We start from the raw sequence: 14,420 nt of genomic DNA on the forward strand, positions 1-14,420 counted from the left end.
ATTCCTACTGTTCCAAACAACCCAATTGTAGAAAGGCTCAACAGCCACCGTTAAATGAATTGATTGCTTCCAAGTATAATTTTCTGCAATGCTTTAGGCCTTGATGGCGATTATCTAGGTCTAGGCACTTGCCATTCAGACCCTGTTATTTCTTTGAGGCATGGCTTCTTTGTCAACCTTACCTTGTGGTTGCTGATCTTGGTAGCAGTAAGCTGATTGCCAAAACTGATGGCCTCTTTATTAGACCTTGCAAGAATAGCTTTCTACAAGAATGCAAGGATCTTTTCTAGAACGCTATGTAGGTAGCCATGATTTGCAAGACCTTGTAGCCTACATACAAAAATACTGAATTCTTTTATCCAGTAGTGAAGGGATGTGCTCAAACATGCAGATGTTTTGTTGAAATATGGATACCTAAATTTTGAACCAAAGCTGACCATAAGATTTGGATGAAATCTAACCTACCAAAGTGAACAAAAGTTTTAAAAACTGGTATATACTTGAGTATTTCTGTAAGTTTATAACAAGGCAACTTTACAAGACTCTCTGCTATACTTCACACAGGTCATAGTCATACTGTACAACCACTCAAGCAAATTAGTGTTCCCTTGAAACATTAAGCACATTCCAAGCACTAATTAGCAGAAGCCAGAATACATCACTCCCTTTGACCTGCAATGACCAAACAAGATCCTAGTAAGTTGATATACTGTAATTTTTTTTAAAAAAAATTATTTATATATGACATTGGATTCAATAGCAAAAAGACAAATGTATGAATAGGAGACAGAACAATTAAAAGTAAATAAAAGTTAGCACGGAAAGATATAAGAAGAAGGTTGGACATACCAATCTTTATGCTCGCAGTAGCAGAGGAGGTGGTCAAAAAGACTAAAAGGGCGGCATAAGAGCTCCTTTCCCGCCTTTCCTCCATGTATCAAACCTTGGTGGTAAGAGAGGGACTCAAAGCTTCCATCCTCCAAATGGAAAACACCAGCCGAATCCTGAAGAGAGCAAACACCAAAATAGATAGAATTCCCTCTAATTCCCGGAAAATCCCTCGCAGAGACCGATAGAGTCCGATTCTGAGCCAAGAACAGAGCACGATCACCCAAGCTCTTCATCGGAACCAGCTTCGGTAACCATCCGCTTAGATCGACCTTAAAAACCTCAAATTTGCTCGTGTCGACGAAACCACCGGAGATGGCAGAGCTGTAGTACCTCCGGACCAGCAAAAGATCGCCGGCGGACTCCACCAGATAGGAGTTCATCACATGAAGGTCAAAAGATTGGATCAGTATAGGCGTCACGGTAGGCGGCGGGCCGATGTCGCAGACGGCGATCGATCCATTGTAATCCGTGGCGTAGAATCGTCCTTCGTAGCACAAAGTGCTGGTGAAATGGAAATTCTGCAGACGATCCGTGATCACCCACTCGCCATCGCCGACATTAGCGAAAGCCAGTCGCTGCAAATGGTAGAAGGAGAGCATCACGGTGGAGAGACCCGAAAAGGAGGAGAAAGTGACGGCGGCGCTCGTGACCTGCACGTGATCCAATTCGCCTTCGACCAGCATCGCCAGGGGAGGGAGATGCGTGAGAGACTTGGTGAAGGGGTTCAGGAGACGGACGGCGGTGGTGGCTTTGTCTTGGAGGACCAGGAGGCCATCGGCGCAGCCGATGATCTTATGGTGGTCGAGCTCGGGGAGGCGGAGGCGGAGGGACTTACCGGTGGAGAGGTGGAGGAAGTGGCGGGAGTCGGCGGCGTCGCCGTCGGAGCAGAGCATGATCCAGGAGCGAGGGGGAGGGACATGGAAGGTGGGGTTTCGGGGGTCTGCGGTCGCCGAGCGCCACGCTTTGCACACCGAGCGGAGGCCGATGTAGTCGACGACGTCGCCGGCGAGGAGGAAGACGGCGATCTCTTGTATGAGGTCGGTGCAAAGCATGGACCAGTCCAGTATCATGAGCTCTTTCATGTCTTGGTGCAGCAAGTGAGGTTTCTTCTTCATTGTGTTGGTGTGGTTTTGGTAGAGTTATTATTTTCCTCTACAGCCAGTGGATTATTGCTTGGGTGATATATAGTGGCACCGAGTGAGTGGCTGGGAAAAAGATAGGGATGGGAAAGAAGAGGTGGTGGGGATTTGGTCGAAATCTATCTTGCTTGGAAACCGGTTTGGCTCTGCCCCAGGTTTCTCGAGGTGGACGTGAGCTATCATTTTCGGGTCTCTTTGCCAAGATGCCGAGTGTACCAGGTGCGGCGCCTTTCTCTATGGTTCTCTCCCCACCTTAATAATTGTATGGATCAGATCCAGTGGACCAGTCCAAATCCTCTATTGTTTCATCTCAAATTATTTGAATGCAAGATGGTAATGTGGCGACTGGCGAGTGACTATTGGACTGTTCTATCGGATTTGGTTCATGTTCAGCTGGATTTGGTTCATCTACTAATTAGATATTTCATAGAACTTACTGCTATTATAAAGTTGGGTTGATGATTTCATGTGATCCATATTATGTACATGCCAACATTTCATCCAAAGAACCTAATCCAAAAAAAATTATTTAGATTTTCTTATCCTATATAAGTATTTAACATCGATCTGGTATATATTTGTGTTTGGGTTTGATGGATGATGGATGCATCTTATTGGTGCTTACAAGGTTTACATGCACATGTAAGAAATTATGTATGCCTAGCTATTCATAGATTTTATTTTATGTAACTTGATAAGAAAAAAAAAATCATTTTTTATGGGTGCCTCTTATTTAGAGAATTGCAACCGATCATCCATTACATCATTATTCACTTAACCAACAAGATATAGGAATTAGAAAATATACCTCACTGAAACTCTTAAAAAAAATAACAATTGGGCAAGCTAATGAATAGGTTGAAAGGAAATTTAATTGCAATATATCTCACCAAAAGACTCCTTACTATCTTGATAAATTTATTAATGCACTGATAATTTCCGTTGTCGCTTCTCTCCAGATTCCTTCTGGATAACCAAAAATGGGAGGGGATGCCGTGTTATTGAAGGAGAGTTTTCTTTTTCTTCTGGCTCCACACCACTTGGCATGCCTTGGAGGGAGGGTGCCAGGGAACTTATCCTTTCCTGCTTTGTCCTCTTTTGGTTCCTCTCTCTCTCCTCTCTGAGTGCGTGCCTGGCTATCCAACCGGTGGCCGCCATATGACGTTGTTAACTTTTTGGTCTTTTCACCAAACATCTTGTTCTCTTTCTCTACTTGCAATCAACTGTAGTGTCATAGTAACCGCCTTTGGTAGGCTATTGAACTAATCTGAATGATTGGCATCCCTCTTCACATTAGAGAGTTCCAACCCCGATGAGTCAGAATAATGAATATATTTAGTTGATGATTGAGATCAAAATCAAAATTAAAATTGAGATGAATTAAAATAAAAGTTAAGGTGGACCCACCGGCTTGTTATTGAAATTAGAATAAAAAAATATGATTTGAATACTAAAAAAAAAAAAAGTGAGGTTTGAATTTTGAGGGATTGAAACATCTTCGTTCCCTCGCAATAAAAATAAAACTTGTTGCCATTGGAAATAGATCCGACTAGACTGTCGAACTCGTTGATACGTTAGAAGGCTTGGCACGGTAGTGCAGGGATCCCAAAAAGTTGGTCAGAGATCTTGATGTACCTTAAAAGATGGATGACAATGGTCGAATCTTTCTTCGATGTTAAGGTCAATCCTAAAATACCATAAATAAAGGAAGTATACTTTCTAAAGAGTGTCTGAGGGAACTCTTCAATGTCTAAGTCAGATAATAGAAAATAGAAGAGATTCTAAGTGAGAGGTAGAGAGTACAGAGAGCACATTGAGTATAGTCTCAAACGAACTTCACTCAACTTCTCTTAGCTGGGTTTAGTTAAATTAACTTGGAGGATCCCCTTGGAGCCGCTTACATAAGCAAGGGTCGGAGCTCGCCGCAATAGAATTCTGAGATATGCGGGGTAGTTGTTTTGGATAACTGTTTGTAGATTTGAAAGATATTATTTGAGTGATTCCCCCCCCCCCCCCCATCACATGATATTGGAGGCCGTTTCATCTTGTGGGCCAATTGTAATCGAGTAGAGAGAAATTTAGGCATCTCTGCATGTCTCTAGACTCACCACACATCGAGAACTAATAAGGTGAAGGCCTCGTGGCAAGCCCATGTAGAGTATGCGTCGAGCTGCTTGCAAGCTACTCCAGTTCGAGTAGCTCGATTGGTTTTTCGAGCCAAGCCCACATAGCAAGATACATGTTTGGAAGTCTTATGAGCCTATTCAAGTTTATGCATATTTTTAATAATAGTATTTTTATTTATAATATATATATGCGTGTGTGCACGCGCGTGCACGTGCACATATATTATGTAGACTATGGCTTGAATTTGAGCTCAAGTATGGCTCAATTGATATTCGACTTGAGTTAAGTTGATCTTGAATATTATATTTTTTTAATCAAGTTGAGTTCGAGTTTAGAATATTAAAACTTAATCAATTTCAAATCGAATTTTAAGCTTGAGTATTTTGAATCAAGTTGAAGTAGAGTCTTTAGCTACTCAATTCGGCTCGACTCGATTATACTTCCAGTGAAAACAGTCTTGACAGCGATGATTAAAAAAATATGAATTTTTTATTTTTAAAAATATTAAAAATAAATATTTTTTACTTTTATTTTTCTAGAAATAATGAAAATGATTTTAAAAGTAGAAAATAAAGAACAGTAGCATCAAACATATATTTCATCTTGATTTGTGTAATTTATTTTTAAAAAATAAAAAATAAGAAATAAAGCCCTAAGTTTTCCATTGTTATTTTGTTTTATATCAGCAAAAAGTTTCATCCGCATTCTTACCAAAAAAAAAATAAAAAGTTTCATCTGTATGCCCCGTGTGTTATCATACAGTGCGCGTGCATATGGCAGCTTACTAATTCACAAGAAAGAAGTGGAACCACCAGCCAGCCTCCAGAGCTGATAGCTCACACACACCTTGTGATGACAGCGATGGTGGCTATTAGATTCAGATATTCATCTTAAACCTTTAATTTTTTTTTGAGGAAATTAACCCAATTGCCAGCATTCATGTCAGGCTTGTTTAAAATTCTATTACAGTAAATGTTTGGCTTCATGTCTTAGTAATTCCTAAATTTATTTGCCATTGGAACATCGATGCACCTCTCTCCTCTCTCTCTCTTGGTGCTTATGCTTGAGGGAGGGAGAAAGAGAGAGAGTGCTAATTATTGGTTGGACTGGGTCCATTCTGAGCTGGTGGATCAGTCCAACCGCATAGCAATATATATAAATACATGTGTATTGTACGTTTTTTTGAGTTTGCCCGGTTTTGTGCATATGGTTTCGTGGTTGGACTGGTCCTGGCGGTGAAGCTGGTCGGCGATTTCACTGTTAATTGGAATCTCTTTTAGAAACAGAGGAAATTTCCCAGGGTTTGGTGTTGGTGAGACCCACCATATTGAGGGAGACATTCATCATTGAAAAGAAAATATTACTTTTAAGTCTCTGTTACAGATAAGGAATCATGAGCCACAACACTTCATTGGGAAGTCTATAGTAGTATATTTAATTTTCAGTCATTTGATCATCTACAAAATTCCAAGCGTTATACGTTAGAAAAATATATGTCAATTTAGAAATAATGCCCTCTCTTGCTCTAAGCACTCTCCCTGGAATATTTAATTGGTGAAATAATTACAGTCATTGGAACTTTTCTTCTCCCCCAAAACTTTCAACAAAATATGATGTTTTCGTGGTTCTGATTTTTAATTTTGGTGAAATACACATCTAACTGATTTTGTCGAGTTTCAAATGACCTTTCTAAGTAGTGACAGGATTATTTCCATGCAACCTTTCCGGCCCACTGAAATCTTCAGGTTCGTTGGAAGAGTATGAACTCTGTTCCTTTCGTATACTGGCATGCATGGGTGGTGCCAAAAGTCAAGGATGGTCTACCTAATCCTAAAGTTCTTTAGTTTGGCAAGGTGCACCGTATGAATGTGATGATCCAGTTTGTCGACAAACATGATGAGAGGATGGCAGACTCTTTGGTAAGATTGGCAGTAATTCTCCAAAATTGTCAAGTATGATTTGGTCAAGAGTTGGATGATTTATACGATTATATAGTCACCGTACTCCATGCTAAGCCTTGTATAGATGCTATAACCAAGGTTTAAAGTTTGGGTGGGATGGAGGGTATTCTGACCATTCCATCTCATTTATACGAAAATGGAGATAGATTTGAGATTTTAAAATTTTTTTGATAAAGAAAGAAAAAGAAAGATAAAAAAATAAAAAAAATGATAAAAAATAAAAAAATAAAAAAAAGAAAGAAGAAAAGGAAAAGGAAAAAGAAAGGGAAAAGGAAGATAGAAAAGAGACATAAGAAAAAAAATAAAAGAAAGGGATAAGAAAGTAAAAGATAAAGAATAAGAAAGAAAGGTAGATAAAAAAAATAAAAGAAAAGAAAAAAAGAAAAAAAAAAGAAAAGAAGGGGGGAGAGATCACGGATATTTATTTGGATATAGGACTGGGATTATCACGGCCACTAGATCAGACCATGTTAAAAAATTAAGGTATTAGTGGCGGCTATTAGCGACAGTATTTTTGCCGTCGCTAATAGTCTTTATTAACGACGGTATTATCAAGGTAATATTCCTGTTGCTAATAATATTTTTATCGATGGCTATTAGCAGTGATATTTTTGCCGTTTCTAATAATAATTTTTACTGACAAAAAATCGTAATCAAAAAATAAACCATCGCAAAAAAATTATTTATTAAAAAAATTTTTATTTATTAAATTTATTAGCGATGGTATTATTAGCGATGGATCTATCCATCGTAAAAAAAGAAAAAAAATTATTTATTAAACTTATCAGCGACGGTCAAAAGATTATTAGCGACATCGCTAATAATTATTAGCAATGGCACTATTAATGATGGAATTCACTATTGTAAAAAATATTTTTTTTATTTACTAAATTTATTAACGATAGTAGAAAGAGTATTAGCGACAATAATGCAGTTACTAATAATCATTAGCGATGGCATTATTAGCGATGAAATTATCATCATAAAAAATAAATTTTTTTATTTATTAAACTTATTAGCGATGGTGAATAATTATCTTCACCATTCATTATTTAAATAATTATTATTAGAGTATCATCAAAAAAGATCATCTCGATCTGATAGTCCTAGCTATGTCGATCAATAAAATTTGATTTCGATAGTCACGAATGATCTTTTGATGATCTGATAGATGGAGACCACTAATGGATCCAAAACTGGCAACGATGATCTCGATGATATTTGTAGCAAACTATCAAATTTTATTTCAATCGAACATCATTATTATACTTAATTTTATACGGAATGATTTGGGTCGTTAAATGAAAAATGAGTGATCACAAGGCCAAGACATCTGATTATAAGATGATTTTTTAGATAATGATCTTTGCTACTACTTTGATCGTTTGTATGGTGGTGATCGTAAAATTCAAATTATGTATATATGAACTATCCATGTTAAGCAGATCTTATAAAAGTACAAGTATAATTACTTAAGGACTTTAAGAATGAGTATCAAGAGATATAGTTTTGAATGTTTATATATGTGTGATTTGAATTTTACGATCACCACCATACAAACGATCAAAGTAGTAGCAAAAATTATTTATCTAAAAAATCGCCTTATAATCAGATGTTGTTTGGCCTTTTGATCACTCAATTTTCATTTAACGATCCGAATCATCATATACTAAATTGATCATGATTATGATGTCTGATTGAAGTGAAATTTTGAATGTGCTATAAATATTATCGAGATCATCATTGTAAATTTCAGACCTATCGATGGTCTCTATATATCAAATCATCACACGGTCATTCGTGACCGTTGAAATCAAATTTTAATAATCGACATATCTAAGGCTACTGAATCGAGATGGTCTTTTATAATAATACTCTAATGATAATTATTTAGACAATGAATGATGAAGATGGACTTTAAATTTTAAAATTATATCATATTTAAAGTAAAATTAAAAATATAATTATAATAAATTAAATTTTTTTAAAAAAAATTATTATAATTATAATTAAATTAATTAATTATCGATAGTTATTAGCGATAGCTAAATTTTTCATTGCTAATAATTTTGAAAAAAAATATTTAAAAAATTATGAAAAAATATTTTTTAAAAGTATTAGCAATGGCTCCATATTTTTAGCGATGGACGTCACCGTCGCTAATACTTTTATTGATGGCATTAGTGACTGAAATATTACCGTCGCTAATAATTTTTAAAAAAATCTTACAAAAAATTATGAAAAAAATATTATTTTTTGATAAAAGTATTAGCGACGGTTCTCCTTTTTTAGTGATGGATTTTTTCGTCGCTCATGTTTTACCGATGGCATTAGCGATGGTCACTTTGTTGTCACTAATACTCTCATATATTACCAAGTGCGGGGGAAAAAAATTTTGCTCTCGTGCACTCCTCTAGCCAGCGTCCAAACCCCCCTCAACCCCCCCAACACCCCTTTCCTCCCTCCCCGCCTCGTCCATCTGGCATCCTGCAATCTCGATGCACTCTCCTCTCATCGGTGTCCAAACCCCCCTTAACCCCCCAACCCCACCTTCCTCCCTCCTCTCCCCGTCCTTCCAACATCCAGCAGCCCCAGCGCACTCTCCTCTCGCTGGCATCCAAACCCCCCTCAACCCCCCACCCCACCTTTCTTCCCTCCCCGGCCCATCCCTTTGGCATCCAGCGGCCCTGATCCCGCGTCCCTCCATGCTTGCGGCCGCCCCAAACCCATCGACCCCGACGTCGTCGGCTCGACGTAGCATCCTTCCCTGCCTGTGGCTGCCCTAGCCCCGTCGACCCCGACATCGCCGACCCAACCCCGCAGCCCCTACCCTGTCACCCCCGGCCTGCGGCCCCGCCTCACTGGCCTAACCCCATGGCCCCGATCCGCACCACCTTCCCATGGCCCCATCCCCACACCCTCGTCTCTCGCATTTCATCTCCGAGCAGGTGTCCCATCCTTAGCCGTCCTCTCGCCCCTCAATCTCTATGTGCCAGCCTGCCTTTTATTGTGAGTATTAGCGACGGCATTAACGACAGTTAATGTAGTCATTAAAAGTTATTTTTTATTTAAATTTAATTATATACTAAAAATTAATTAATTAAAAATATTAATTTAATTAATTAGTTAGATAATTAATTAATTAATTAATTAGAAGCATGGAACTCGGATCTCGACATGCAGAGCATTCGGACTGAAGGAAGGTGCTGTGTAGCATTGCAGACACGGGGCCAGGGCATGTCCTGTGTGCTTGGTCCTCAGGTCCCAGCTGGCGTCCAAGACATCCAGCCCCCGTGCACCTTGCATGCTCAAGCTGAGGGAAGGTGTCAGTCAGTATTGCGAACACGAAACTAGGGCATGCCCTACGCACTCAGGCCTCGGGTCCCAGCTTGCGTCCAAGGCATCCAGCCCTCGCATGCCCTACGTGCTCAGGCCGATAGAAAGTGCCGGGCAGCATTGCAAACATGGGGTCGGGGTGTGCTCTACGCACTTGGACCTAAGATCCCAGCCGGCGTCCAGGGTAGCTAGTCCTCGCATAAGGACCGAGTACATATTTTATAGCATCCCATAATTGGATGTTAATTTAAATAATTAATTAGATATTGATTTTAAAAAATTTATATTGCATGAAACCATAGATCTGTCTTTCGATTAATGTACATATTCTACTATATCCGTACATTTATATATTTTTGTATGGATGGAAAAATTATGTACATTAATCAATTGATTATCCAGTATGGATAGTTTGAGAAATGCAAGTAATTCTATAGATCATTACAGTAATTAAATAATATACTGAGGGTTCGAAAAAAATTTTGGATAGTATTTTTCTTTAGTTCTCTCCATACATCTTCAGTCATATGGAGAGAACTAAGAAAAATACTGTCAAAATTTTTTTCGGCCCTATTACGTATCATTTGATTACTATAATTAACCTATAGAATTAATATATTTTTTGAATGGGATAGGATCTTCTATACCTATTAGTTGATGATAGGATATATTTACTATGTAAGCCATTTTGAATGATAAAATAATTAATTAGCAATTATTTTGTATTTATGTATATGCAGAATTCTTATATAGTGTGCCATGGACCATAGTTAGATGGACCATCGAGTAGTCGACGAGATGACTTCTGCTGAATATAGGGATGGTGTAGAGTACTTCTACGATTTTGCTTTTGAAAATGCTTCACTCTTACATTAAGGATGGGCTCATTGCCTTTGTAACAGATGTGGCAATAAAAAAATATTTGATAGGGATACAATTACTGTCCATTTATATAAGAGTGGATTTATGCCTAACTGCAAGTATTGGTACCTGCATGGAGAGATGTGGGAGAAAGTTGTAAGGGTTAGAAGCGAGTAGGACGGAGACATAGATAGAATGGCAGACATAGTTATGGATGTGGCTGGTCCTGAATTTAATTAGGATGTGAAAGACGATCTAGAAGCTGGCAGTGGTGATTTTTACCGTATGTCGAAAGATGTTGATGAACCACATAGTGGTCAGAATGTGAAACACACACTGTATTATCAGCTATATCAGAGTTGTTGAATTTGAAGGTCGAGTTTAATATGATGGTCAATTGTTATGATAGGATAGTAGTAATAATAAAGAAGATACTACCTAAGGATGAGAGGCTTGTTGGGAGCTAATTCTATACTTCAAAGAAAATGATAAAAGGATTAGGCATGGGATACAAGAAGATAGATGCATGCCGTAATGATTGCATACTTTTCTACAATGAGGACCAACTAAAGAGCTCATGTGACGTATGCGGTGAAAGTCGATTTAAGCCGAGACAAGAGGATAGAAATCAGAAAGATATATAATGTAAGGTTCTTCGATACCTTTCGCTCACTTCTAGACTTCAGAGGCACTACTTGTCCAAAAGTACTGTCGGGCAGATGAGATGGCACAAAGAAAGAATTTGCAAGCACTCCGATATGATGAGTCATCCATCGGATAGCGAGGCATGGAAGTAATTTGATGCTTGCCACCCTTTATTTGCTCAGAAATCATGCAATATTTGACTAGATCTATCTACGGATGGCTTTACACCGTTCAGTTATGCAGCGGCTCCTTATTCATGTTGGCCCGTCTTTATTACTCCATACAATCTTCCATCTGGAATGTGCATGAAAGAATAAAATATCTTTCTTACATTAGTCATTCTTGGACCACGACATCCTGATAGAAATATTGATGCATATCTAAGGCCTCTTATTGATGAGCTGAAATGCTTATGATCCAATGGCATACGTACTTTTGATACATCCAAGAAGCAAAATTTTGTAATGAAGGCTGCATTGATGTGGATCATTAGTGATTTTTTTACTTATGAGATGCTATCAAGATAGAGCACTCATGAGAAGCTTGGATATCCCTCTTGCATGGAGAATAAAAAATTATTTTAACTTAAGCATGGCCGTAAGCCTTGTTGGTTCGATTGTCATCATCAATTTCTTTTCGAGCATCATCCTTTTCAAAAGCAGCAGGATAGTTTCAGAAGAAATAAGATAGAGAAGGATCATGTACCCCCATGCCTCAGTGGTATGAAAGTGTTTTAGAAGGTATCCCAACTAGATGAAATCCAGTTTGGCATGCTACTTGTCAAGCAGAAGCCTCGGGAGTTCGGTAGAACTCATAACTGGATGAAGCAAAATATCTTTTGGGTATTACCATACTAGTCCACCAATTTGATTCGTCATAACCTTGACGTTATGCATATTGAGAAGAATGTATTCGATAATATTTTCTACACTGTTATGGATGTCAAGAGAAAGATGAAAGATAATCCCAAAGCTCGAGCAGATATAAAGAACATATGCAAGCGTCCTCAATTAGAGCTGGTTGAGATATCATCTGAAAAATTTTTGAAGTCCAAAGCATCTTATACCCTAATAAGGGAGCAGTTGAAAGACGTTTGTGAATGATGTAAAAGTCTTAAATTTTTAGATGGTTATGCAAGTAATCTAGCTCGGTGCGTCAATGTCAAAGCTTGTAAATTCTATATGTTGGGAATAGTGTCCCAAAGTCAATCGTCAGCCTGTTGACGGTTGTGCTCCTTTTTGTATTAGTACATGAATTATAAATAAATAAAAGTTATTTTGGTATTTTTTCATCACAAATGTTTCATCTTCTAATGAACTCCTGTGTTGTGGTGAAGTCCTTAGGACTATTTAGACTCGACATAGGAGGATTTGTCGCTTAGTCCTTAAACATGTTCGCGACCAAATGATACGTTGTTACCAAGGACGACAACGTTTATCGAGCATAGGTCGTTGTGTGCCATATGGGTTGGTTGTCCTCATAACCAAAAAATGTGGAGACACTGGTATGGCATACAGGTGAGATGTAATGGTACATCTGCACTGAACGTGACCAACTCCGGAGCTATTTCTGCTGTCAAGATTTGCTCCGATGGGATATGGGTATAAATGTCCTTTCGACCTGAGACCGCCACGGTGACTTGCAAGCAACTCACTGCACTTAGACACTGGACTACCTGAATTTCTAATTCAGTGACGGAAGGTTGCTGGGTGTAGTCAAGTACTTGACTTGTCGGTGCATGTGTCAAGATGGGATTGACCATTCCAGTTTAGGAGCTGTGTACAGTCATGTTTCAATTTAGCAAAACCTTGGCCAGGGTAGTCCTAGTGAGGAGTCACAGGACTAATTGAATTGAGCACGATTCGGATGATATGATCAGGGTTGACAGTTTAACCCTGAGTCGTCCTAAACACAGGGGTCAAAAGGGATGAATTATACGGTAAACATATTCACGTAGGTTCTGAATGTTGCGATTGCGATTATTCGATCTATCCGGTCGTCGGGTACCATTGCTAGATGGTCACTTCAATTAGTACAGGAATTGGTTCCTGTGCTACCGGTTTAGGTTCGAACCTGCGGAGTCACACACATTAGAGGTTCCTTTCTGATCTGATGGCTGATTATGAGTCTTATCTATCTGGGACTCTATGATTGAGAATTAGGATTCTCTAATCATGAGTTCCACACATTTTGGGTACCGGGGTCAAAATTTTGAATTTCAAATTTTGAATTTGAAATTTGAACTCTTTGATCAGGGTTTCATATCGATGGTCTCTGATGCCTGATTGCCCATCGGATTTGGACTCAATATTTATGAGAGGTTTAATTAGTGATTTAATCACTAATTAACTCAATTTGATTGAGTAATTATTTTTGGATCAAGTCCAAATTGAATTGGATTCAGTTTGGATTGACCCGATTAGGTTAAATGTTGACCTAATCGCTAAGGTGGTTTAGTCCCTGATTTGATCAGAGGTTAGGTTTAGTTAATTCCTGATTTGATTAGGATGTTATTGAGTCTAATTAAGCCTAATTATGTTGGGTTTAATCTGGTCTAATTGTGCTTAACCTATTTTAAACTAGGTTGGCTCAATTTGAATCAAACCACCTTGTTTTAAATTTCCTGCGACACCCAACTTCCTTGCACCCATTTGAATTCACGAGAAGAAACTTCTCGTGAAATTTTTCTCACGCAAAACCCTTCCCCACACCCTCATTTGTGTGCCATATGGATGGATAAAATAATTAGTTAGCCATTCAAATTCAAAGCATGTTTGAATTTGAATGGATAACTTATCACTTGCCCTTTCATCTTTATCCATTTTGTGCGCCACATTACTTACACGAGAAAAGGTTTCTCGTGAAATATTTTCCATGCACAAAGAGCCACGCCCCTTCTCTTCTCACGCCCAAAAGGATAGGGATAAGTTGGTTTTCGTTTGAATTCAAATTTGATTTGAATTCAAATGTGTAACCTCTTATCTTTATCCTCTCACGCGGATAAGACACGTTCGACGTTGTTTTAAAAAGAGGAGAAAGGTGGGACGTGCGTAAGAAATTTTAGGAGAGAAACTTTGGGGCGTGAGGAAGGCTTCTGCGCAAGGTGAAGGTCCAAAACCTTCCGAGAGAAAAAGAAAGAAAAGAGAGAAAATTGGGCGCAGGGTTTTTGGTGAGTACCCTAGGGTTTCTACCTAGGGTTCGGGAAGTGAGATTGGTGTGCCACGAGTGTCGTGAGTCTACCAAATTTTAGGGAGAGATCCATCAGCCTCTCAAGAAATTGTGTAGATGATCCGGAGCATCCGAGAAGTCGACACACATCGATCGAAGGAGTTTGATCAACATCTGCCATCAAAAGGGTGAAATCACGAACTAGCATTCGTGAGGAGCTGATCAGACGGGAGCTTCGTGTGGATGATCCGCAGAGGTCAGACATTTGTGTGGCTGTGACGTGACAATCAGA

The 14,420-nt window shown here is 38.7% G+C and overlaps 1 protein-coding gene across 1 annotated transcript; it reads right to left on the reverse strand.

The window, feature by feature from the left end:
• Positions 1-480: 480 nt before the first annotated feature.
• LOC105045360 (F-box protein At2g26160) lies at positions 481-2,066 on the reverse strand. Its single transcript, XM_010923611.4, has 2 exons — positions 850-2,066; positions 481-672 (listed from the first exon to the last, which is right to left on the reverse strand). Exons 1-2 carry the CDS (start codon positions 2,004-2,006, stop codon positions 639-641), a joined length of 1,191 nt encoding a protein of 396 aa, XP_010921913.1. The 5' UTR covers positions 2,007-2,066; the 3' UTR covers positions 481-638.
• Between the last annotated feature and the right edge of the window lie 12,354 nt (positions 2,067-14,420).

This window comes from Elaeis guineensis, chromosome 5 (genome assembly GCF_000442705.2).
Source record: "Elaeis guineensis isolate ETL-2024a chromosome 5, EG11, whole genome shotgun sequence".
Taxonomy (NCBI): domain Eukaryota; kingdom Viridiplantae; phylum Streptophyta; class Magnoliopsida; order Arecales; family Arecaceae; genus Elaeis; species Elaeis guineensis.